The 23,093-nt window shown below is 43.8% G+C and overlaps 1 protein-coding gene across 2 annotated transcripts in view; it reads left to right on the top strand.

Moving 5' to 3' along the window:
• The window catches only part of LUZP1 (leucine zipper protein 1), an 85,505-nt gene extending 62,779 nt beyond the window's left edge, over window positions 1-22,726 (top strand). For both annotated transcript variants that reach the window (XM_060089129.1, XM_060089128.1), the window contains 2 exons: window positions 13,638-16,816; window positions 18,745-22,726. In XM_060089129.1, coding sequence (XP_059945112.1) covers window positions 13,757-16,816; window positions 18,745-18,900 — 3,216 coding nt within the window. In that variant the 5' untranslated portion in view covers window positions 13,638-13,756 and the 3' untranslated portion in view covers window positions 18,901-22,726. The remainder of the gene's footprint in view (window positions 1-13,637; window positions 16,817-18,744) is intronic.
• Window positions 22,727-23,093: the final 367 nt, after the last annotated feature.

Genomic DNA, 23,093 nt, shown 5'->3' with positions numbered 1-23,093 from the left:
ATTTTATAATTGGTTCTAGCTTTCTGATTCCTTGAAGGCAAGGGTTGGGTCTTAATGATCTCTCTCTAGCACTTGGCAAAATGCTGGGTGCATTACAGATGTTCCATAGATGTCTACTAAATAAATGCATTTTACCTGGATAAACATACTTGATGGGGAATGCAGAAGACTGGAAAGAGAGGCATCTGTCTCTTCCCTTTGTGGATGGTCCTGGAGGTGGCAAAGCATTTCTTTCTCTGGCTGTGCTTAGGGCCAAAAGGTCAGAGATAAGTGAAACTCTAACCTCATTTTCGATCCATTTCCTTATTTACCCTGGGTAGAAGGGCTGATTTTAGTGAGTCTCTCTTTTTAGGAGGATTCTGCCTAGTGAAACTTACCTTAGGTATGCACAGGACTTTTCAGAGAGCTTTTGCTGACTTTAACTTTTGCTGGGAGGTAGGTGGGGTTGATATTCTTTTATTTTTTCAGAGGAAGGGTCTGAGACATGGAGAAGATCAATGACTTGACCAAACAGGGTAGCATTCTTAAAGGAATATGGTCTTTGGAACTAGACTTGGGTTCACCATCTGGCTGTCCTAACTAGCTGTGTGACCTTGGGCAAGTTTGAGGGTACCGATCCCATAAGGTTATTGTGAAGGCTGAGTAGAATAATAGTAATAGCTACTGTTTGTTGTGACTTATGTGCAAGGCATTCTGCTAAGTGCTTTACATGCCGGGGGATTACATGTTGTCTTTGTATGGATGAGAAAACCTCAGAGAAGTAATTTGTTCAAGTAGATAGATCTGGGATTCCTAGAGAAAGCATGTACTTAAAGTCCTTACTATATTGTCTGTAGTATAGTCATGCTCAATTTGGGGTTGTCCTTTATTTGTTCCCTTCATACCTTTCTGTTTTTATTGGTCTATGTATAATCAGAATGCCTCACTTTGTAAAAATGCTCAAGAATTTGTAGGGAAGTGCTTTTACACAATGGGAAGAGTCCTGGGTAGAGTCAGGAGACTAAAGTCCTTGGCTTTGCTAAGTTGCTGGAGAAATATTGAGTCTCAGTTCCTTCATTTTTAAAATAAGGGGACTGGGCCAAACAGGCAGTTTTATTTTAAATAAAAGCGGTAGAACTCTTTCGTGACAGTCATTTGGGGGAAGACCAATATGTTAAGAAGCTGAAATCAGTTGCTTTGGTTGACTGAGTGAGAGAGGGAGCCTGACTCAACCTGCTCAGACCTTCGCCCCTGCTCTCTTTTCCCAGGTGACTCTGGAAGGGGTTTGCTCAGTCTGGTTTGAAATTCAGTGGACTAAATGATCTTTTAGCTGTGTTTTAGCTATGAAATCCCATTCTAATGAGTGGAAGAAGATCCAGAAATATTTTCTGCTTCAACACTTGCTCCAGTAATTAGAACCTCTATGAGTGGTGTGGTTTTCTGGTATTTATGTCATATTTCCATGGCATAAACCTGAAAGCCAGATGGGTCATTGTCCAACTGGGAGAAGCACTGTGCAAGTGGCCTGGGGCTTGGGACGAGACCTTTCAGAGCATTACCACGGGACCTGATATCTGTGCTGGCTGTATCTGTTATTGTCAGTTGTTTTCTCCATTGTAATCCATGAGTAAGTAGCTCCTCGACATCATTTTTATTATTTTCTGTTAATGGTTAGTGCCAAAGGGCTGACCAGCCATTTAATAATTAGGGGGCTCCTTCAGCCCTATTCATTCATCGAATTTTAAGCATTAATTTATGTGCTAGGCTTCCTGCTGGGTGCTGAGAATACAGTGGTGAAAAAGAAACAAGTTGGAGAGATAAAATGAGTAAATAAAACTTGAATACATTGTGATAAGTGCTGTGATGGGACCAATACAGCAGACTAAAGTTCAAGAAAGAGGCGCCCTGATCTAGCCTAGGGTTTCAGGAAGGAGGTGCTCCAGGAGCTTCCAGGAGGAGCTTCTGCCTAAGGTGGGATTTGAAAAAATGAGAAGGAAGTATTATCAAGCTAGTGAAGGCCTGGAGGTGAGAGAGAGTGCAAGGTTTGTGGATCGTCGAGAGTGCAGAGCTACGCGGTGTTTGAAGACGAGGCTGAAGGGGTAGGCAGGGCGGATCGTGAGGACTTTACGTGCCGTGTGGGGAGTGTGGGCTTTGTCCTGAGCAATAAGGCCCTTTAAAGGATTTTGAGTAGTGGCGTGTGATAACTCTCTTCTCTATACATTTCAGTAAGTATTTGCTATATATTCAGTGAGTTTCGCTTCTTCATTCCTTGTGCTACCCTGGTTGATTCATATCAGAGTCTTGAACAGAACATATAAAATTGGCACTAAAAGCCAAATGAATAAAAAAGCAATGTAATTCCTGGACTCTACTAATTCAGAAATATAATTTATAGATGGGGCTGTACTTAAGTTTAACATTTTCCTCTCTAAAAAAGAGATTTGTTTATGTAGTATAAATAAGACTTGTTGAGGAGAATGTTTCAGTTTGGGGTAAGCTGTTTTTTTTTTTGTTTCTTTTTTTTTAAACACCTTAAGATATAATTTATGTATCATAAAGTTCCTCTCTTTAAAGTATACAATTTAATGACTGTCTAGCATACTTATGAGGATAAGCTGTTTAAAGCTCTTTGTATTATAGAAGCATCATATATCATTTGTCCTCCAATAACTGCTATGCCAGTACAGATCTTTTGTATCTACTCATTTAAAAGTGGTTTATGGCTCCTACTTAGTTCAATCCCCCATCCCCTACACCCTGTGTATAAAATTGGTAGTTAAGGGGCTTCCCTGGTGGCGCAGTGGTTGAGAGTCCGCCTGCCGATGCAGGGGACACGGGTTCGTGCCCTGGTCCGGGAAGATCCCACATGCCATGGAGCAGCTACTGAGCCTGCTACTGGCCACTGAGCCTGCGCATCCGGAGCCTGTGCTCCGCAACGGGAGAGGCCACAACACTGAGAGGCCCTCGTACCGCAAAAAAAAAAATTGGTAGTTAAGAATTTTTTTTTGTTTTACTGTACCACTAGGCAAAAGGCCAAAAACAAGTTTCTTTTTGTATCTAGGAAAAGTAGATGGGAATAAGGGAAAAGGTTTCTTTCTTATAAATAATATATAAATGTAGGGGTTTTTTTTCTCTCCATTTTTGGGAATGAGGAAGCCTGTAAGCTGGAAAAAGGAGGAGAAGGGGAGACCAAAGGAGGCACAGGTGAGAAGACAGAAAGACAGTACCCAGAGAAGCCGAGTGGTGGAGAGGGAAGAATAGTCAGGGAGCTGGGTGATGGAGAGGCTGAAGGAGGGAGGCAGGCCCTGTTATTTCCAACACCGCGGAGGCCTTGGTGTTTCTTAAAAGCTGAGCATGGGCTCCACCTGGTGGCTCTAGGCTTTAAGTGCAATTGATGGAGGAGATCTTGGGGTTGGAGAGAAGTGGCATTTAGCATCTCCTCAAATCCTGCTTGAGGTTGTTTCTCTCTCTTTTTTTTTTTTTTGCGGTACGCAGGCCTCTCACTGTTGTGGCCTCTCCGTTGCGGAGCACAGGCTCCGGATGCGCAGGCTCAGCGGCCATGGCTCACGGGCCTAGCCGCTCTGCGGCATGTGGGATCTACCTGGACCGGGGCGTGAACCCGTGTCCCCTGCATCGGCGGGTGGACTCTCAACCACTGCGCCACCTGGGAAGCCCCAGGTTATTTCTCTTTTGCCCTGAGCTTTCTCATGGGATCATTGTTGAGTCCATTTTTCTCTCAGATGGAGGCTGTTTTTTTCTTATGGCTCAGACCTTGTTCCCTGCATCCTTTCTCCTAGGTTTAAATGTAATATCAGACTGCATCACCCAGTGCCCTTATTGTTGCTGTCATATTGAACCCCAGGGTCACCGCCTCTCATTTCTCGATGACTATTGTTTCTTGTTTAATGTCACTATTTGCAGCACTAGTCCTGTTAATTTGTGGACTTTCAATGTACACTTCAGGAATCCTTGCAACACCTTTGCCTCTCAGTATTTCTCTCTTCCAGTGATCTCACCTCTCTCTGTACCTGGCATTCCCAGAATCATACTTTAGTTTTTTAACTTTCAAAAAGTTAAGACTGCTTTTTTGGAGCAGTTTTCGATTTACAGCAATTTCCCATATACCCCCTGTCCATTTCCCTCCTCAGGTTCCCCCCCCATTGTCAACATCTCCCATGTACATTTGTTACAGTTGATGAACCTCCACACACATCATGTTCACCCAAAGTCCATAGTTTGCATTCGCGTTCACTCTTGGTGTTGTACATCCTGTGAGTTTGGACAAATGTATAATGACATGTATCCATCATTATAGTATCATACAGAGTAGTTTTACTGCCCTGAAAATCATCCTCTGTGCTCTCCTATTCATACCTTAGTTCTTGACATTATCAATTACTGCAACTCCTTGATAATTTCAATTCCCTGAGGTCCCTCTCTGATTACCGTCTCCTGTCTTTCAAGCTCATTCCTCCTAGTATCCTGACTCCAACGATCCTTCAGTCCTCATTGGTACCTTCAATTCATTGGCCCTATTACATTTACACTATTCTTCACATGTTCTTGATGTTCGTGTTTCTCTTTATTGAAGCTCCCTTGTGCACACCTATAATTTCCTCACTCTTTTCTTGCTTTGTTACATTTGCAAACTTCCAACCCTGTTTTCAGTCCAATTCTCTCTCTCCTCTGTGCCTTCATCTGGCCAGCAGAACAAGACTGAATATAAAAATACAACCTTGCTGATTGGTTTTCACTTTAAATCATGACCATGAATTTCAAGTGGGCCCTTAATGTTGCCTGGCAATCATTCTATTTTCCATTCACCTAGATGACCATTTCTGAAACCTGTACTACTCTACCCCCTGCCCTTGTCATCATTTTAAGATGATGATCTTGCTTTCTACTTCAGTGAAAAAGCAAAAAGTCAGGAGAGAACTTTATTAGACTATTACCACCACACCTTCCTTCCTACCTACCCACTAACACTGGTACCCATATACTCTGCCTTCCTGCCTCTTACCATAGATGAACTATCTGTGCTTTTTTTGTTGTTTTTGTAATATTATTTTTCAAAATTTGTCTTATTGAAGTATAGTTGATTTACAATGTTGTGTTAGTTTCTGATGTACAGCAAAGTGAATCAGTTACATATATATATGGTTTATTACAGGATAGTGAATATAGTTCCCTGTGCTATACAGCTGGACCTTGTTGTTTATCCATCCGGTATATAATAGTTGGCATCTTATCTGTGCTGTTGCTGCATCACATGGCTGAGTATGTTTAGTTTTTTAAGAAACCACCGAACTGTCTTCTAAAAGTGGCTGTACCATTTTGCATCTTCACTAGCAAGAATTCCTGTTGTTCACATCCTTACTAGCATTTGGTGTAGTGGTAACTTTAAATTTGCATTTCCCTGATGACAGGTGATGTTGGAGCATCTTTTCATAAGCTTATTTGCCACCTGTAGATCTTCTTTAGTGAAGTGGCTGTTAAGGTATTTGGCCCATTTTAAAATCAGATTTTCGTATTGTTATCAGACGTGTCCTTTGCAAGTTTTTTTTCCTTCAGTCTGTGGCTTGTCTTCTCATTCTCTTGACATTGTCTTTTGCAGAGCAGTTTTTAATTTTAATGAAGTTCATTTTATCAATTACTCCTTTCATGAATTGTACCTTTGGTGTTGTATCTAACAAGTCACAGCCAAATCCAGGGTCACTAGGTATTCTCCTTATGATATCTTCTAGGTGTTTTATGTATTACATTTAGGGCTGTGACGCATTTCAAGTTAGTGTTTGTGAAGGGTGTAAGGTCTGTGTCTATACTGATAGTTTTGCACGTGAATGTCCAATTTGTTCTAGCGCCATTTGTTGAAAGGACTGTCTTTCTGTTGTATTGCCCTTGCATCTTTGTCAAAGATCAGGTGACCATATTTCTGTGGGTCTATATCTGGGCTCTCTGTTCTGTTCCATTAATCTATTTGTCTTTTCTCTCACCAGTATCACACAGTCTTGAATATTGTAGCTTTTATAGTGAGTCTTGAAGTTGGGTAGCATCAGTTCTCCAACTCTGTTGTTCTTCAATATAGCATTGGCTGTACTGGGTCTTTTGCCTCTCCATGCAAATTTTAGAATCCATTTGTCTATATCCACAAAATAACTTGCTGGGATTTTGATTGAGATTGCATTGAATCTAGAGGTCAAATTGGGAAGAACTGAATTTGGGTAATATTGAGTGTTAGAATCCACGAACATGGAATATCTTTTTATTTGTTTAGTTCTTCATCAGAGTTTTGTGGTTTTCTTCATATAGATCTTGTACATATTGTGAGATTTATACCTGTGTATTTCATTTTAGGAGGTGCTAATACAAAGGGTATTGTGTTTTCAATTTTGAATTCCACATGTTCATTGCTGGTATATACAGGAAATTGATTAACTTTTGTATGTTAACCTTATTTATATCCTGCAACCTTGCTATAGTTATAATTGCTTATTAGTTCCAGGAGTTTTTTTGTTGATTCATTTGGATTTTCTACATAAGACAGTCATGTCATCTGTGAACAAAGACAGTTGTATTTCTTCTTTCCCTATCAGTATACCTTTTCTTCTCTTTTCTTGTCTTACTGTGTTAGCTAGGACTTCAGTAAATTTTGAGAAGCTGTTATAGGAGGGGACATCCTTGCCTTGTTCTTGATTTTGGCGACAAAGCTTTGGACTTCCCACAATTAGGTATGATGTTATCTGTAGGGTTTTTTGTAGATGTTCTTTATCAAGTTGAGGAGGTTCCCCTCTGTTCCTAGTTTGCTGAGTTTTTATTATGAATGGGTATTGAATTTTGTCAAGTGCTTTTTTGCATCTATTAATATGATCATGTGATTTTTCTTCTTTAACCTGTCAGTGTGGTGGATTTCATTTATTGACTTTTGAATACTGAACCAGCCCTGCATACCTGGGACAAATCACACTTAGTTATGGTGTATAATTATTTTTATACAGTGTTGGATTTCATTTACTAATATTTCATAAGGATTTTTGCATCTGTGTTCACGAGAGATATTGGGCTGTAGTTTTCTTTTCTTGTAATGTCTTTGCTTTTGTTGTTAATGAAATGTGGCATCAAAGGACAAGTTAGGAAGTATTCCCTTTGCTTCTATTTTTGGAAGAGGTTGTAGATACTTGGTATAATTTCTTGGTATAATTTCGTCAGTGAAATGATGGGCCTGGTGCTTTCTGTTTTGCAAGGTTATTAAATATTGATTCCATTTATTTAATAGATACAGGTCTATTAAGATTGTCTTTTTCTTCTTGTGTGAGTTTTGGTAGATTGTGTCTTTCAAGAAATTGATTTCATCTAAGCTATCAAGTTTGTGTGCATAGAGTTATTCATAATATTCCTTTATTATCCTTTTAGGGTCCATGGGATCTGTAGTGATGTCCCTCTTTCATTTCTTTTTTTAAAAAAATATTTATTTATTTGGTTGTGCCAGGTCTTAGTTGTGGCAGGTGGGCTCCTTAGTTGTGGCATGCGAACTCTTAGTTGCAGCATGCATGTGGGATCTAGTTCCCTGACCAGGGATCAAACCTGGGCCCCCTGCATTGGGTTATTAGTAATTTGTGTTTTCTTTTTTTTCTTAGTTAGCCTGGCAAGAGGCTGATTGATTTTATTGATATTTTCAAAGAACCAGCTTTTGGTTTCATTGATTTTTTTTTTCTCTATTGATTTTGTTTTCAGTTTTATTGATTTCTACTCTAATTTTTATTATTTCTTTTCTTCAGCTTACTTTGGTTTTAATTTGTTCTTCTTTTTTCTAGTTCCCTAAGATAGGAATTATTGTAGATCTTCATTCTTTACTAATATATTCATTCAGTGCTATAAATTTGCCTCTAAGCATTGTGTTTGCTACACCCCACAACTTTTGATAAAGTTGTATTTCATTTTCATTTGGTTCAAAATACTTAAAACATTTCTCTTGAGATTTCTTCTTTGACCCATGTATTATTTAGAAGTGTGTTGTTTAATCTCCACATATTTTGGAATTCCAGCTATCTTTCTGGTACTGATTTCTAGTTCCATTCCATTGTGGTCTGGGAGTAGACACTGTATAGTTTCTTTTAAACTTGTTTGGGTGTATTTTTACGACCCAGAATGTAGTCTGTCTTGGTGAATGTTCCATGTGAACTTGAGAAGAATGTTTATTTTGTTGTTGGATGAAATAGTCTATAGATGTCCATTATATCCAGTTGATTGATGGTGTTGCTGAGTTCAGCTATGTCCTTACTGATTTTCTGCCTGCTGGATCTGTCCATTTATCATAGAGAGGTGTTGAACTCTCCAGCTATAGTAATTGATTTATCTATTCCTCCTTGCAGTTCTATCAGTTTTTGCCTCACACATTTTGATGCACATACACATTAAGGACTATTGTCTTCTTGGAGAATTGACCCCTTCATCATTATGTGATATCCCCCTTTCCCCTTGATAACATTCCTTGTTCTGAAATCTGCTATCTGAAATTAACATAGCTACTCCAGCTTTCTTTTGATTAGTGTTATATGGTATATCTTTCTCGATCCCTTTACTTTTAATCTATGTGTCTTTATTAAAATTTAAAGTGGGTTTTTTTAAAAAAAATTTATTTTTGGCTGCATTGGGTCTTCGTTGCTGCACCTGGGCTTTCTCTAGTCGCGTGAGTGGGGGCTAGTCTTCACCGTGGTGCTCAGGCTTCTCACTGCGGTGGCTTCTCTTATTGTGGAGCATGGGCTGTAGGCGTGCGGGCTTCAGTAGTTGTGGCATTATTGCTATTATTATTTTGAAAAATTATTATGTTACATAAATTAAGAATAGGAACAATTAAAAATTTCATTTTACTTGGACTTATTCCTTCTCTAATGCTCGTCCTTTTTTTTTTATGTGTTCTGAGTTTTTTTTTTTTTTTTTTTTTTTTTTTTTTTTGCGGTATGCGGGCCTCTCACTGTTGTGGCCTCTCCCGTTGCGGAGCACAGGCTCCGGATGCGCAGGCCCAGCGGCCATGGCTCACGGGCCCAGCCGCTCCGCGGCATATGGGATCCTCCCAGACCGGGGCACGAACCCGTATCCCCTGCATCGGCAGGCGGACTCTCAACCACTGCGCCACCAGGGAGGCCCTGTTCTGAGTTTTTGACCTATATTATTTTCCTTCTTACTGAAGAACTTCTTTTAACATTTTTTGTAAGGTGGGTCAACTGGCAACAGATCCCCTCAATTTTTATTTGTCCTAGAAAGTCTTTATTTCTCCTTCACTTTCGGAATTGACGTTTTTAAAATTTATTTTTTATTTTTGGCTGTGTTGGGTCTTAGTTGCAGCATGCGGGATCTTTGTTGCGGCATGTGGGATCTTTTGTTGTGGCGCATGGGTTCTCTCTAGTTGTGGTGCATGGGTTTTCTCTTTCTAGTTGTGGCACACAGGCTCCAGAGTGCAAGGGCTCTGCAGTTGTGGCATGTGAGCTCCAGAGTGTGTGGGCTCTGTAGTTTGCAGCACACAGGCTCTCTAGTTGAGGCACATGGGCTCAGTAGTTGTGGCGCATGGGCTTAGTTGCCCTGTGGCATGTGGGATCTTAGTTCCCAACCAGGGATCAAACCCACATCTCCTGCGTTGGAAGGTGGATTCTTTACCACTGGACCACCAGGGTAGTCTCTCTCCTTCACTTTTTTTTTTTTTTTGTGGTACACAGGCCCCTCACTGCTGTGGCCTCTCCCGTTGCGGAGCACAGGTTCCGGACGCACAAGCTCAGCGGCCATGGCTCACGGGCCCAGCTGCTCCGCAGCATGTGGGATCTTCCCGGACCGGGGCACGAACCCGTGTCTCCTGCATCGGCAGGCGGACTCTCAACCACTGCGCCACCAGGGAAGCCCCGTCTCCTTCACTTTTGAAGGATAATTTTGTAGGGTACAGCAGTCTAGATTGGTGGTGTTTTTCTGTCAACGTTTCACTCTACTGTCTTGTCACTTGCATGATTTCTGAGAAGTCAGATGTTAATTCTTATCTTTGTTCCTCTGTAGGTAAGGTGTTTTTTTCCTCTGGGTTCTTTCAGGATTTTTCCTTTATCTTTGATTTTCTGTAATGTGAATATGATATGCCTCAGTGTTTTTGTTTTTGTTTTTCTTTTAGCATTTATCCTGCTTGGTGTTCAGAGCTTCCTGAATCTGTGGTTTGGTGCTGACATTAAATTTGGGGAAATTCTGTCATTATTGCTTCAAATTTTTCTTCTCTTCCTTTCTTCTTCTGGTATTCCCATTACGCTTGTGTTACACTTCTTGTAGTTATCCCACACTTCTTGGATATTCTATTCCATTTTTTTTTGCAGTCATTCTTTCTCTTTGCTTTTCAGGTTTAGAAGTTTCTACTGACATATCCTCAAGCTCAGAGATTCTTTACCAGCTGTGTCTGGTTTACTAATGAGACAAAGGCATTTTTCATTTCTGTTGGTGTTTTTGATCTCTAACGTTTCTTTTTGATTCTTTTCTATAATTTCTATTTCTTTTCTTACATTACCCATATGTTCTTGCATGTTGTCTAATTTTTCTATTAGAGTCTTTAGCATATTAATCATAGTCATTTTGAATTTCTGTCTGATAATTCTAACAGCTCTTCCATATCTGAGTCTGGTTCTGATGCTTGCTCTGTTTCTTTAAACTATGTTTTTGTCTTTTAGTATGCCTTGTAATTTTTTGTTGAAAGCTGGACATGATGTCCTGGGTAAAAATAACTTAGGCAAGTAGGCCTTTAGTGATGTTGTGGTACAGTGTTGGGGAAGGGGAAGTATCCTGTTGTCCCATGATTAGGTCTCAGTTTTTTAGTAAGCCTGGGCCCCTGGGCTATGAATTTCACAAGTTCTTCTCAGTGTCAGGTCCTACGTGCCACCCTTCTCCCTACCCCATCCCCTAGGTGGTACAGGATGGCTGGAGTTGGGCATATTCCTTCCGCCATGTAGAAAGTTAGAGGTAGCTGGAGTTGGGTATTTTCCTTCCCCCAGGTTAGTTAGGCTCGGATAAGACTCTAATAGGTTAGACCCTGGTTTCAAAATGGTTAATTTACCCTCCTCCAGCTGGAAGCATGAGGGGATTTTTTTCCCATCTTCACTGTGAGAACCTGGTACAGCTCCTGGAGGTAAAGCTCACAAAGTGTGGTGCATCCCCCACCTAAGACTGAGACACCCCCTGTTGTTTTTGACTCCCAAAGTTGTCCACCCCGAGCCTCGAGAAGTTTGTCAGTTGAAGTTTAGGTTTTCCTACCCTGGTATTAGTTCCCGTGGAGGTTTCTACTGCTGCATTTCTGCTCTGGTAAATTGTGTTCTCTGTATCCACTTGTCTGTTTAACTTTGGGGGAAGCAGTTTTCTCTGTAACCTCAGTTCTCTGATGGATCTAAGAAGAGTTGTTGATTTTGTTTGTTCAGCTTTTTACTTGTTAGGAAGAAGTGATGACTTTAGAAAGCTCCTTACATGCTGGACCAGAAACTGAAAGTATATGCTACCATCTCTATGTATTTTACTTCTTCTGTGCCTTAACGTTTTTAAAAATTATTTTTTATTTTGGCAAAAAATGCATAACATAAAATGTATCATCTTAACCATTTTTAAATGTACACTTTTTTAGTAGTGTTAAGTATATATACACACTGTTGTCCAACCAATCTCTGGAACATTTTTTATCTTGCAGAACTGGAACTCTATACCCATTGAACAACAAGTCCCTATTTCCTCTTTCCCTCAGCCTCTGGCCATCACCATTCTACTTTGTTTCTATGAATTTGACTATTCCAGATACCTCATATAAGTGAAATCATATAGTATTTGTCTTTTGTGACTGGATTATTTCACTTAGTACAATGTCCTCAAGGTGCATCCATGTTGAAGTGTCAGAATTTCCTTCCTTTTTAAGATTGAATAACATTTCATTGTATGTATAAACCACATTTTGTGTATCCATTCATCCACTGATGGACATTTAGGTTGCTTCCACCTTTTGGCTCTTGTGAAAATGCTGCTATGAACATAGGTATGGGGACTTCCCTGGCAGTCCAGTGGTTAGGACTCTGTGCTTCCACTGCAAGGGGCCTGGGTTCGATCCCTGGTTGGGGAAGTAAGATCCCGCAAGCTGCACGGTGTGGCCAAAAGAAAAATAAAAAAAAAACAGGTATGCAAATATCCCTCTGAGATCATTCTTTCATTTTTGGATATATATCCAGAAGTGGAATTGTTGGATCATATGGTAATTAGTTTTTAATTTTTTGAGGAACCACCATCATGTTTTTCCATAGTAGCTATAGCATTTTCCCACCAACAGTATACAAGGGTTCCAGTTCTCCACATCTGTACACTTTTTGTTTTTTGATAGTAGTCGTCCTTGGATATCATCTTTGGAGAAATGTCTATTCAAGTCCTTTTCCCATTTTTAAATCAGGTTCTTTTTCATTGTTAAGTTGTAGAAGTTCTTTATATATTCTGCTTATTAATGCCTTATCAGATATATGATTAATATCTATTCTTTTTTTTTAATATCTATTCTTAACAAGGTCTAAAGTTAGTTATAATAACACTATCCTCTTCGCAAAGAATATAATATTCTAAGAACACTTGAATTCTGATTTCTCTCTTTATGATTTACCTGTTATTATTGTTTATTGTTTCAGTTCCACTCTGGGAAGAAGGAGCAGGATAAAACCAATCCCTAATTGATTTTTTTTTTTTTTTTTTTTTTTGCGGTACGTGGGCCTCCCACTGTTGTGGCCTCTCCCGTTGTGGAGCACAGGCTCCGGACGTGCAGGCTCAGCGGCCATGGCTCACGGGCCCAGCCGCTCCGCGGCATGTGGGATCCTCCCGGACCGGGGCACGAACCCGTGTCCCCTGCATCGGCAGGCGGACTCTCAACCACTGCGCCACCAGGGAAGCCCCTCCCTAATTGATTTTTATTGTTTAACTGAATCAGTGCTTGTTTGGGTTAATTTCTTTCCCTTCTTGCATCTAATGCCTTCTTTAAATGATCAGTTTCTGTATTCTGAAGTTCGTCTATCAATAGTTTTTTCAGTGGTGAACACTTAAATTTTTATTTTCCTTTTATTTGTTCTTAAAGTGTTTCTGACGAATTATATCTTTCTTTCATAGTTTCTCTTGGTATTTACTTCTAGGTTACAGTTATTTTCTCTTAGAACGTTTAAAGATGTTATCATGTCTTTTATCTTCTTGACGTCCACTTAAAAGTTTCTGCTGAGAATCCAGTTCAGTTGTTATTTCTTCACAGAATATTTGCTCCCCGCCCCCCTTACTGCTTTTAAAATATCTTGTGGTGTTCTGCTGTATCCTTATGATGCTTCTAGGTGCAGATTTTATTTTTATCCTTCTTGGGTTGGACTTTGCTTCCTGAATATCATGTAAATGAGGCGTTTTTCTGTGTCTTTTTGCCATGCTGCCATTGGTGGCATTCTTCATTAGGGTGAAACTAGGCATCAGCCATAAAGAACCAGTGTTTTCCTGCAGGTTTAGTCAAATTCAGTCATTCAACAAATTTCAACACCTGCCATGTTCTAGGCACAAGAATTACATATGGGAACTCTTTACAACTGGGAGCTGAAGTGGAGATTTTAGATTTGCTGCCTGACATGCTTTCTGCTTTTCTTCTGTAGACTGATAATGGTCTCCAGCTGCCAAAGAAGGTTGTGGATGCCAAGAGAAAGGTAACCGTTTCTCATCCCCTCGAGTGGAACTGGGTGCCTCTAGGAGCCCACATTGGCTGGCAGTAGACATGGCTGAATTTACAAGCTACAAGGATACTGCTTCCAGCCGCCACCTGCGGTTTAAGTTACAGAGTCTAAGCCGCCGTCTTGATGAGTTGGAGGAAGCCACAAAAAACCTCCAGAAAGCAGAGGATGAGCTCCTGGATCTCCAGGACAAGGTGATCCAGGCGGAAGGCAGCAACTCGAGCATGTTGGCTGAGATTGAAGTGCTGCGTCAGCGAGTGCTGAGAATCGAAGGCAAAGATGAGGAAATTAAGAGAGCAGAGGATCTCTGTCAGCAGATGAAGGAGAAACTCGAAGAGGAGGAAAACCTCACCCGGGAGCTAAAATCCGAGATTGAGCGGCTTCAGAAACGAATGGCTGAACTGGAGAAGCTAGAGGAGGCCTTTAGCAGGAGTAAGAATGACTGTACCCAACTGTGTTTGAGCCTGAATGAGGAGAGAAACCTGACAAAGAAAATCTCCTCTGAGCTGGAAATGCTCAGGGTCAAAGTGAAAGAACTAGAATCTTCTGAGGACCGGCTGGATAAAACTGAGCAGAGTTTAGCGTCAGAGTTAGAAAAGCTGAAATCATTAACTCTGACCTTTGTAAGTGAGAGAAAATACTTGAATGAAAAGGAGAAAGAAAACGAGAAACTGATAAAAGAGCTCACTCAAAAATTGGAACAGAACAAAAAAGTGAACCGAGATTATGCAAGGAATGCTTCTAATCTTCTGGAAAGGAATGACCTACGAATTGAGGATGGTATCTCTTCCACACTGCCATCCAAAGAATCAAGAAGGAAGGGAACTCTGGACTATCTAAAGCAGGTAGAGAATGAAACAAGAAACAAATCAGAAAATGAAAAGAACCGAAATCAGGAAGACAACAAAGTAAAAGACCTTACCCAAGAGATTGAGAAACTTAAGACACAGATCAAACATTTTGAATCTTTGGAGGAAGAGCTTAAGAAAATGAGGGCCAAAAATAATGACCTTCAGGATAATTACCTAAGTGAACAAAATAAAAACAAACTCTTAGCCAGCCAGCTGGAGGAGATAAAGCTACAAATCAAGAAACAGAAAGAATTAGAGAACGGGGAGGTAGAAGGGGAAGATGCTTTCCTGTCCAGCAAAGGCAGGCACGAGAGGACTAAGTTTAGAGGGCACGGGAATGAGGCACCTGTGTCCAAGCACACACCCCGGGAACTGTCCCCTCAGCATAAGCGGGAAAGGCACCGAAACAGGGAATTTGTTCTCAACAATGAAAACTATCCTCTGAGCAACAGGCAGGTTTCCTCTCCCAGCTTTACGAACAGGAGGGCAGCCAAAGCTTCCAACACAGGGGCAGGTGCAGACAGTGGGACTCAGGAGACAAAGAGAACTGAAGATCGATTCGCATCTGGCTCCTCTCAGAGTGAAGGGAAGAAGTCCAGGGAACAGCCGTCAGTGCTTAGCCGCTACCCACCAGCTGCTCAGGAGCACAATAAAGCTTGGAAGGGCACTCCCAAGCCAGGTACTGAGAGTGGGCTGAAGGGGAAAGTAGAGAAGACGACACGAACATTTAGTGATACCACCCATGGATCTGTTCCCAATGACGTATCAGGGAGAGGTGACAAGGCTTCTGACACCTCCACTGAGGCCCTCTTTGGCAAGAGGGGGCAGGTGCCTGGCAATGGAAGTCAAATAACTCAGGCTGCAGACTCTGGCAGTTCTAAGGCCATGGGAGCTCTGGCAACATCTAGAAGATCTTCCTCAGAAGGGCTCTCTAAGGGGAAAAAGGCTGCCAACGGCCCAGAGGCTGATACCAGTTTCCCAAATTCCAAGGCTCCACCTTTATCAAAGTATCCTTATAGCTCCAGAAGCCAAGAGAACATCCTTCAGGGCTTTTCAACCCCAAATAAAGAAGGAGTTGATCAACCCATAGCAGTTGTGATGGAAGACAGTAGTCAGCATGAGGCCCTGAGGTGTCGAGTCATCAAATCCAGTGGCAGAGAGAAGCCAGACTCAGATGATGATATGGACATGGTGTCTCTTGTTACTGCCAAATTGGTAAACACAACCATTACTCCAGAGCCCAAGCAACAGCCCAACTCTAGAGAAAAAGCCAAATCCCGAGGGGGACTTAGAACCTCCCTCTTTGAGAATGATAAAGATGTGGGAACAGAAAATGAATCTGGGAAACCTGTCAGAGGCTCCACCAATGCCGTGGAGCTCCCAGAGGCCAATGGTGCCGGGGTAAAAAGCCAGCGGCCCTTTAGCCCCAGAGAGGCCTTGCGATCTAGAGCCATCATCAAACCTGTCATCATTGATAAGGATGTGAAAAAAGTCATGGGAGGATCTGGAACCGAGGCCACATTGGAAAAACAGAAGTCTACTTCCAAACCAGGGCCAAGCAAAGTGACAAGCAGTATAACTATCTACCCCTCTGACAGCAGCAGCCCGAGAGCCACTCTAGGCGAGGCCCCGCGGGAGAGGCACACATCCACCAGCAACATCCAGGTTGGGCCACCAGAGCTCACGTCGGTTAGTAACCATGTCAACTCCCCCTTTGAGCTCTCCATTCACAAACATGACATCACCCTGCAGTTCACAGAAGCTGAAAGAATGGGAGATGGGGCCCCGAAGAACAGGCCAGAAACGGTGGTCTCTCGGAGCAGCATTATAATCAAGCCATCAGATCCTGTGGAGAGGAATAGCCATGCACCCACAGCGGAGACAATCAGGTGGAAAAGCCATAGTGGCCCTTTAGAAGTGGGCTCTTCAGATGCCAGACACGTTACTGTGAGAAATGCCTGGAAGAGTAGGCGAGACTTGAACTCTTTAGAAGACCCCCCAACTCGAATAGGTAAAAATGTGGAATCTACCAACACCTATATCCAGAGATCTTCCACAGACTATTCAGACCTTGAACAGCCCAGCTCATACCTTTTTGAGCAGGGCACTCGAAGGGTAGGCAACTCAGGGGACGCCCCCGAGCTCTCCTCCAGAAGGACCCAAAGCAGCCTCACCGTGTCAGAGGTGCTCACTCGTCGGAATCGGGTAGGAGATGCTGTCACGGCTGAAGCCTGGAACCACTTAGCAGGCATGGTAAGTCCCACTTCTTTCCCTCTCTCTTGTTCTCCTTCCAGTTTCCCCTTTTCTCCTTTACTTTCTTTTTTGTTCCCCTCTGCCCTGGCCTGTGTGACTCAGGATTATGGAGACTGTGAGGCTGGGAAACATTGAGTAGAACTGGGTAGTTCAGAGAACTGTTGAAAATAAGGTGGATTTGGCCTTAAAGAAGAATGAAGTACCTTGAAGAAGGTATTTGGCAGAGAGCAGCATGAATTTCCAAAAGCTTTTCCCCAATTTGTCTCCTTCATTTTGCCTTCACATATGAAGGCTACAAAAAAGGAGAGAGATGTGGCCTCTGTTCTCTTGGTTTGCCAGGGTCGCCAAAGGAGCTCCCCCTATAGCCCCACAGAGCAGTACCTAGAAGCACAAGAATCAGCTGCAGCTGTTGGGAGGTTCTGGGTAAAAAGAGGAAGCACAGTGGCTTTCTGTAGAGCAGAGATGGAGCCAAGGAAATGAGTTCTTTGGCTGCCTCAGTTTAGACAGATCTTTGCCAGCTGCTGGCATGTAGGGGCTGAGGAGAGCTGGGGCTTACACCGGGCCTACTTGGATAAGCTTTATGCCCGAGCATCCCTTTTTGTCCCAGACACCTATCTAGCCCATTATGTCATCAGTCTGAGGGCAGGGCTGGTTCAGTGTGGCTTGTTACTGGATAGACAAAATCTAGAATCTCTCCTTATATGAGGGTCAGAGTGCCAGAACAACATTTGAAGGGGAAGCCCCCAGGAGTGTCTTTTAGATGTGAGTCCTGTGATGAAGAAAGATGTTTTTGACCTAGAGATTGTTCCCTTCTTTTACTATTTGCTTAAATATTTATTTATTTTTGGCTGCATCAGGTCTTAGTTGCGGCATGCGGGACCTTTCGTTGCGGCATGTGGGCTTCTCTCTAGTTGAGGTGCGCAGGCTCTAGAGCATGCAGGCTTAGTTGCCCCATGGCATGTGGGATCTTAGTTCCCCAACCAGGGATCGAACCTGCGCCCCCTGCATTGGAAGGCGGATTCTTAACCACTGGACTACCAGGGAAGTCCCTGTTCCTTTCTTTTAAAAGGCAGGTGGTGACTGTGTGTTAAGTTGAAAAGCCCTGAGTCTTTACAGGGTACTTTAAAGCACTTCCCCACCCGCTATCTTATTCAGTCTCTCCAACAGCCCTGGTGTGTGTGGGGGGATATTATCCCTATTTTTTAGATGTAGAAACTGAGGGTCAGCGACACAAAGGGTCTGTTCACCAAGGCCATCCAGGTGAATTACTGGAAGAGCTAAGATTTGAATCCAAGATTCTTGTCTCTAAATCCAATGCTCTTTTTTACCTTGAGGTAATACTTATATTCTTTGATCTGCATTAGCTGGGGAGGAGCAACAAGAACATTAAAAAGGCAGAATTCTGGTAGAAGAGGAGTGCAGAGAAAGTTGGATGAAGCTGTGGATGTCTGAGAAATATAGGGTGTGGGGAACATATGAGATGAGATATGGTAGGAAAGGTATACACGAGCTTTTTGGTAGTCTGTAGGTGGGAAGTAGGGTAAGAGCTGTCCAGCTTCCTTTTCATACTTCCCTGCCTCTCCAGTGAGCAAATGGCTCTGACCCTGAGAGGCCTGCAGCCTGCACGTGCAACACTCCAGTAATGCTGGCCCCTACTTGGAGGTCCCACTCCAGTGGCCCTGTTCCCGGTCCTGTCCCTTTTTAGGGCTCCTGTTCAGCCGTGAGCCTCCCAGTCTACCCTAGGAGCTCTCAGCAGCTTGGAGTTGGTAGGTGGAACTTTGATATTGGCCAGTCTTTTGCAGTTCTGCAGTGGTCGGTCTGCACCCCATCTCCCTCTGTTAGAGAGGGCCATTGGGGTGGGGAGTGAGGGTGTCTTCTTATTCACTGTATTGTTCTCTGCAGCTGACTTTTGTCATCTGTTGGCACAGGAGGAAGGTGACGACTGCACACTCAGTGTCTACAGGCGACTGCACAACTCCCTCGAAAGGTCTGAACTGTCTGCAAAGCCGGGGCTGCCCGAACCTGGGCGATCCCGGGCTGAGGAACGGTTGCGGCCAAACAGGCCCTGTGCTGAGGAGAACTGAGCCAGCTGGTGAGGTCCGCTGTCTCCTCCGCTCCTGCTTTCAGCTCTTGCGCCTTTGCCCTGTGAAGGAGCCCGGCTAGAAACCAGGCCTTGGCTGGGAGACTGGCAGAGAGCCAGGCTGTGGTTCCTTTTTTGCCAGTTGGCCAGAGGGAATCAGAAACTACAAGCTGGACATGGTCACCCAGGGCCAGCCTTTCCTGATGCATGAGTCTTCTCTCCTTGTCCCTGTCCCCGTCCCCCAGGTAGGATGGGCCACTCTGGCCCCCAAATGAGGAAAGACATAGAAACCCCTTGTATCCCCGCCACACAACAGCAGCCAAATCTCTTCTCTGCTCCTTGGTGGGTTCTGTGTCATAGGGCAACCCCTTCTGTGGTTAATGTTCTGATTTCTTAGTCTCCTCACCACATCCAGTTCACTCCTCACTTGCCCCAGGGGCCTGTGCACCCACCAGCCATCAGCTCCATCTAGGGGGTTCCATTTCTTCCCCTGTGGAGTTCCTCAGACTTTTACAGGGGTTTATGGAACTACCCTTTAGGTTGAAGTTTCTCTGACTTGGCCCCTGGGCTGACCGTTGTTTCCTGGGGGCAGAGCACGCGGGTACCCACCTACTGGAATGACATCACCCCCCACCACCACCCCCGCACCAACCCTGGCTCTCTGTTCACCTTCCAAAGGCACCTGGAAGGGCACGAGCCTCATGCATCTCCTTCCCTGGGCACCAACATGCTGCTGGCCTTGCCTGCTCCTCTCCTGTGGCTGGAGACTTAAGGCTGACTTCGTTGTTTTCTCCTTTGGAATACTCCCAGACTTACCTGGGCCTGACCCAGCATACTCTGCCTTCTAGGAAGCGCCAGCACGGGGGAAAGTAGACAGGAAGAAGCGATTTCCCCTTAGTCACTCCACAAAGCAATGGCTCCATGAAAGGCATGGACTTTGTTCCTCCTCCTCATCCCCCGTGGAGGAGGTATCGCACTTTACCAAGCTGATGCATTCCTACAGAAGTGGGCCCATGATTTCTGCAAACCAACTATCATTATGATGACTTCATTGGAGGAAAGGTAATACGTGCCCATCAAGGGCCCTAGATTCACACAATTCAAAATGCAGCAAACCTTTCAGGAAGCCACATAAAGAAAAATTGATTAGATTCCTTATACCAATCACGTGGGGAAAGAACCGTACATTCTTGGCACTGCTTTTTCTATAGCCTTCTCTCAGTTCAAAGAAGGGATCCCCTTTCAAAGGCTACCTTTATGAAGCAGACACTGTTCCTTCATAGTGAAAGAGCATTAGAGTGGAAGTCAGGAAAGCTGAATTTTCTTCATGGCTTTGTACTTCCTTGCTATGTGACCTTGGGCAAATCATTGTCCTCTTGGGGCCTCAGTTTTCCTATCTGTAAAATGAGTTCTTTGAAATGGATGGTCTCTAAGGATCCTAAATCTGGCATTCTAAGATTTTTCTGTGTCCTCCCTGTGGGGGGTGATTCTCACTCGTGGAAGGAAGGTATTGTCCAAATGGGTTTACATGTGTCCTTCCATTGCCTTTGTTTTTCTGGACCTTATTTTTTCCAGTTCCCCATGTTTTAATGTCATGAGGATGAACTCAGAGAAGTTCCCTTGGCCTCACTTTTCCAGTTTATAAAGTGAAAGGGTGAGGTTAGATGGTTTCTGCGGCCCTTTTCAACACCAACCTTGCCCAGTGCCACACAGCCCAGTGCTTTCCACAGCACAAGGTGTGTATCTCCTGTTCCAGTGCTTCTTGAATCTTCTCTGCCTCCGCTCAGGGTGGGAACCAGCGTTTGCCCCTCCCTTGTCTGCATCAGATTTGGTGATCCTGGAGGAGGCTTGGGGAGCACCTACTTGACTTTCACGGGCAGGAGTGTTTTGCTCATACTTCCATTTTCTGGGGTTTTGCCAATCTAAGGGTATTTGTCATGTGGCTTGCCTTTTCTTCACATTGCTGCCTCAGATACTCAAGATGCTGTTTTCAAAATCTCTTCCTGCTGCTTTTCCTGGGTCATTGGCTCAAGGCTGCAACCTCTCACTTGTAGCCTCCCTGCCATTCTTCTTAACTGGTTGTCAACCCTGAGAGTCCAAAGGAAACAGACCCCTGTGGCGGTCAACTGAGGCTATAGGAAATTAGGTCTGTGGTTCGTTGCTGGTGGAAACAGAAGGGCGCCAAACGATGCCTACAAAGATCTCGCCAGTAATTCTTGTCTTTTTGGGCGTTGGAGCCCTGGATTCTGGTGCTGTAGCTCCTGGTGCCAAAGTCTGGATCTTTCCACATTTTAGCAGCACCAACCTCTGCCATCACCCAGAATGCTCTGTGGAAGAGGGACAGCTATGGTGCCCTTTTGCTGGGGCTGCTGTCCTAAAATCTGAGTGCAATAGGGTTTGATTGTAACAGTTATTTCAGGATAAATATTGTTTCCTTAATCTGCACACTTTCTAGAGCCGCTGTAAAATAGATTTTATTTTTAAATGTCCTCAGCATTGCAGAAAATATATTTGTAATAGCAAGTGAACGCTAGAGGCTCAGTTCCTCTGGGCTTCAAATGGCTGGCAAGGCTGGCTGTCAAATTCCAAAGTTGGAAGGCCTGTTTCTGAAAAGCAACCTAGGTGTGGCCGTCTGGACCCAGGCCTCACCATCAGGGGTCCTGGAGGAAACTTCCAAATGGGAGACCTGGTAGTTGAACAGTTGTCTAATCAAGCCAAATATTCCCTCTGTCCCAGCCAACAAACCCACTTTTATGACCAGCCTCTTCTGCAGCTTGGCTCCAACTCGGAATTTTACTGGCAGGTGTGTGGTGTGTGGGAGGGTTCCTAGTAAGGTCTGGAAGCTGGCACTCCAGAGCTGCTTGCTTGGAGAAAGTAGAGCTGGCTCAGTGCCAGGAGCTGGTCTCCTCCACCTGCCGCTGCCTGCCTCTCACCACTCTGGTACTAGAAACAACCAGAGAAAGCTGCAGGGACGGTGGGCAGAGAAGTCGTGGCTGTTTCTGCTTTTGCGTAGCAAGGAAACAGTTGCTGGGTGGGCCACAGGGATTTGCAGCGGGGCCAAGAATTCCAGCCTCGGCCACAGGCGGGCCTGCACGTGATGCCCCCACGTCTGTGCTGGCCTTGGACTTGCCATCCTGGGGCAGTTTTAGTTCTTTATATTTAGTGGGTTAGTGCCATGTGCTATCACTTCCCAGTAAAGGAATAGGGACCCAGCCCCTGGGTCCCCAGCTGCCTTTGTTGGTGTGTGTTTATCGTTACTCTGACAAGACTGCTTTGGAAGAGCTGCTTTTAGGGATTACCTTTTAAATACCCCAGGGTGGGGAACAACAGGGTTCTCCTCAAAGCCTCACAACCAAGATCATAGGAAAGGGGCCCTACTTTCCTGCTGCTTCACAGCTCAGAACATGTACTGAATGGAATGTATTTTTAAGAGAATAAAGTCTATTTTTTTTTTTTTTTTGTATTTTAAAGATTGGGAGGGCTAGGGAAGTAGCCCTCAAATAAACTGTTATTACATTATAGGCCCCCTTGCTAGGGGACACATCAGTATCTGTCGGTCCACACCTACTTGCTCAGGCAGGTGCTCTGGTCTCTCCCCTGCCCCTTGGAGTCTAGGTGCAGCAGCTTCTCCTACATTCCTGCTCCAAGCATGGGACCAAGGAGGCCAGACCCTGTTGCTGGAAACCAGGGCAAAGCCATGAGCAGTGACTCAGGGCTCCTTGGGTGCATGTGTATAGTTGAAGCTGCCTGTCTGCATGTATCCTCTGGCTCTAATGCTGTCTGTTGGCTCTGCAGCACAATATGTAACCAATAAAGCTCCCTAGTTTCCATGTGCTTTGTGTGAGTGTGAGTCAGTGATGCCATTTTTCTTGATGTCATCTCTGTGTACAGCTGTTGCTATGCACTGGTGCAGCTAGTATATTTCATTTACATTTACTGAAAATACTCAGCCAACTACTGATGCCGTAAGGACTGGAAACACAGCTGAGGCTTGGGAAAGGACATTTCCTCGGACTCATGTAACTGGACTTAGAATCATATAGCAGTTATTTCATTGCTACATTTTACTTTTAGGCTATTCTCTCATCACACACACACACACACAAAACCATCATCTGGGGCTTCCCTGGTGGCACAGTGGTTGAGAGTCCACCTGCCGATGCAGGGGACACGGGTTTGTGCCCCGGTCCGGGAAGA

The sequence above is a fragment of the Mesoplodon densirostris genome, chromosome 2, assembly GCF_025265405.1.
Source record: "Mesoplodon densirostris isolate mMesDen1 chromosome 2, mMesDen1 primary haplotype, whole genome shotgun sequence".
In the NCBI taxonomy this organism is placed as follows: domain Eukaryota; kingdom Metazoa; phylum Chordata; class Mammalia; order Artiodactyla; family Ziphiidae; genus Mesoplodon; species Mesoplodon densirostris.
The sequence above is the reverse complement of the archived record's forward strand: the minus strand, read 5'-3'. Positions and strand labels throughout refer to the sequence as shown.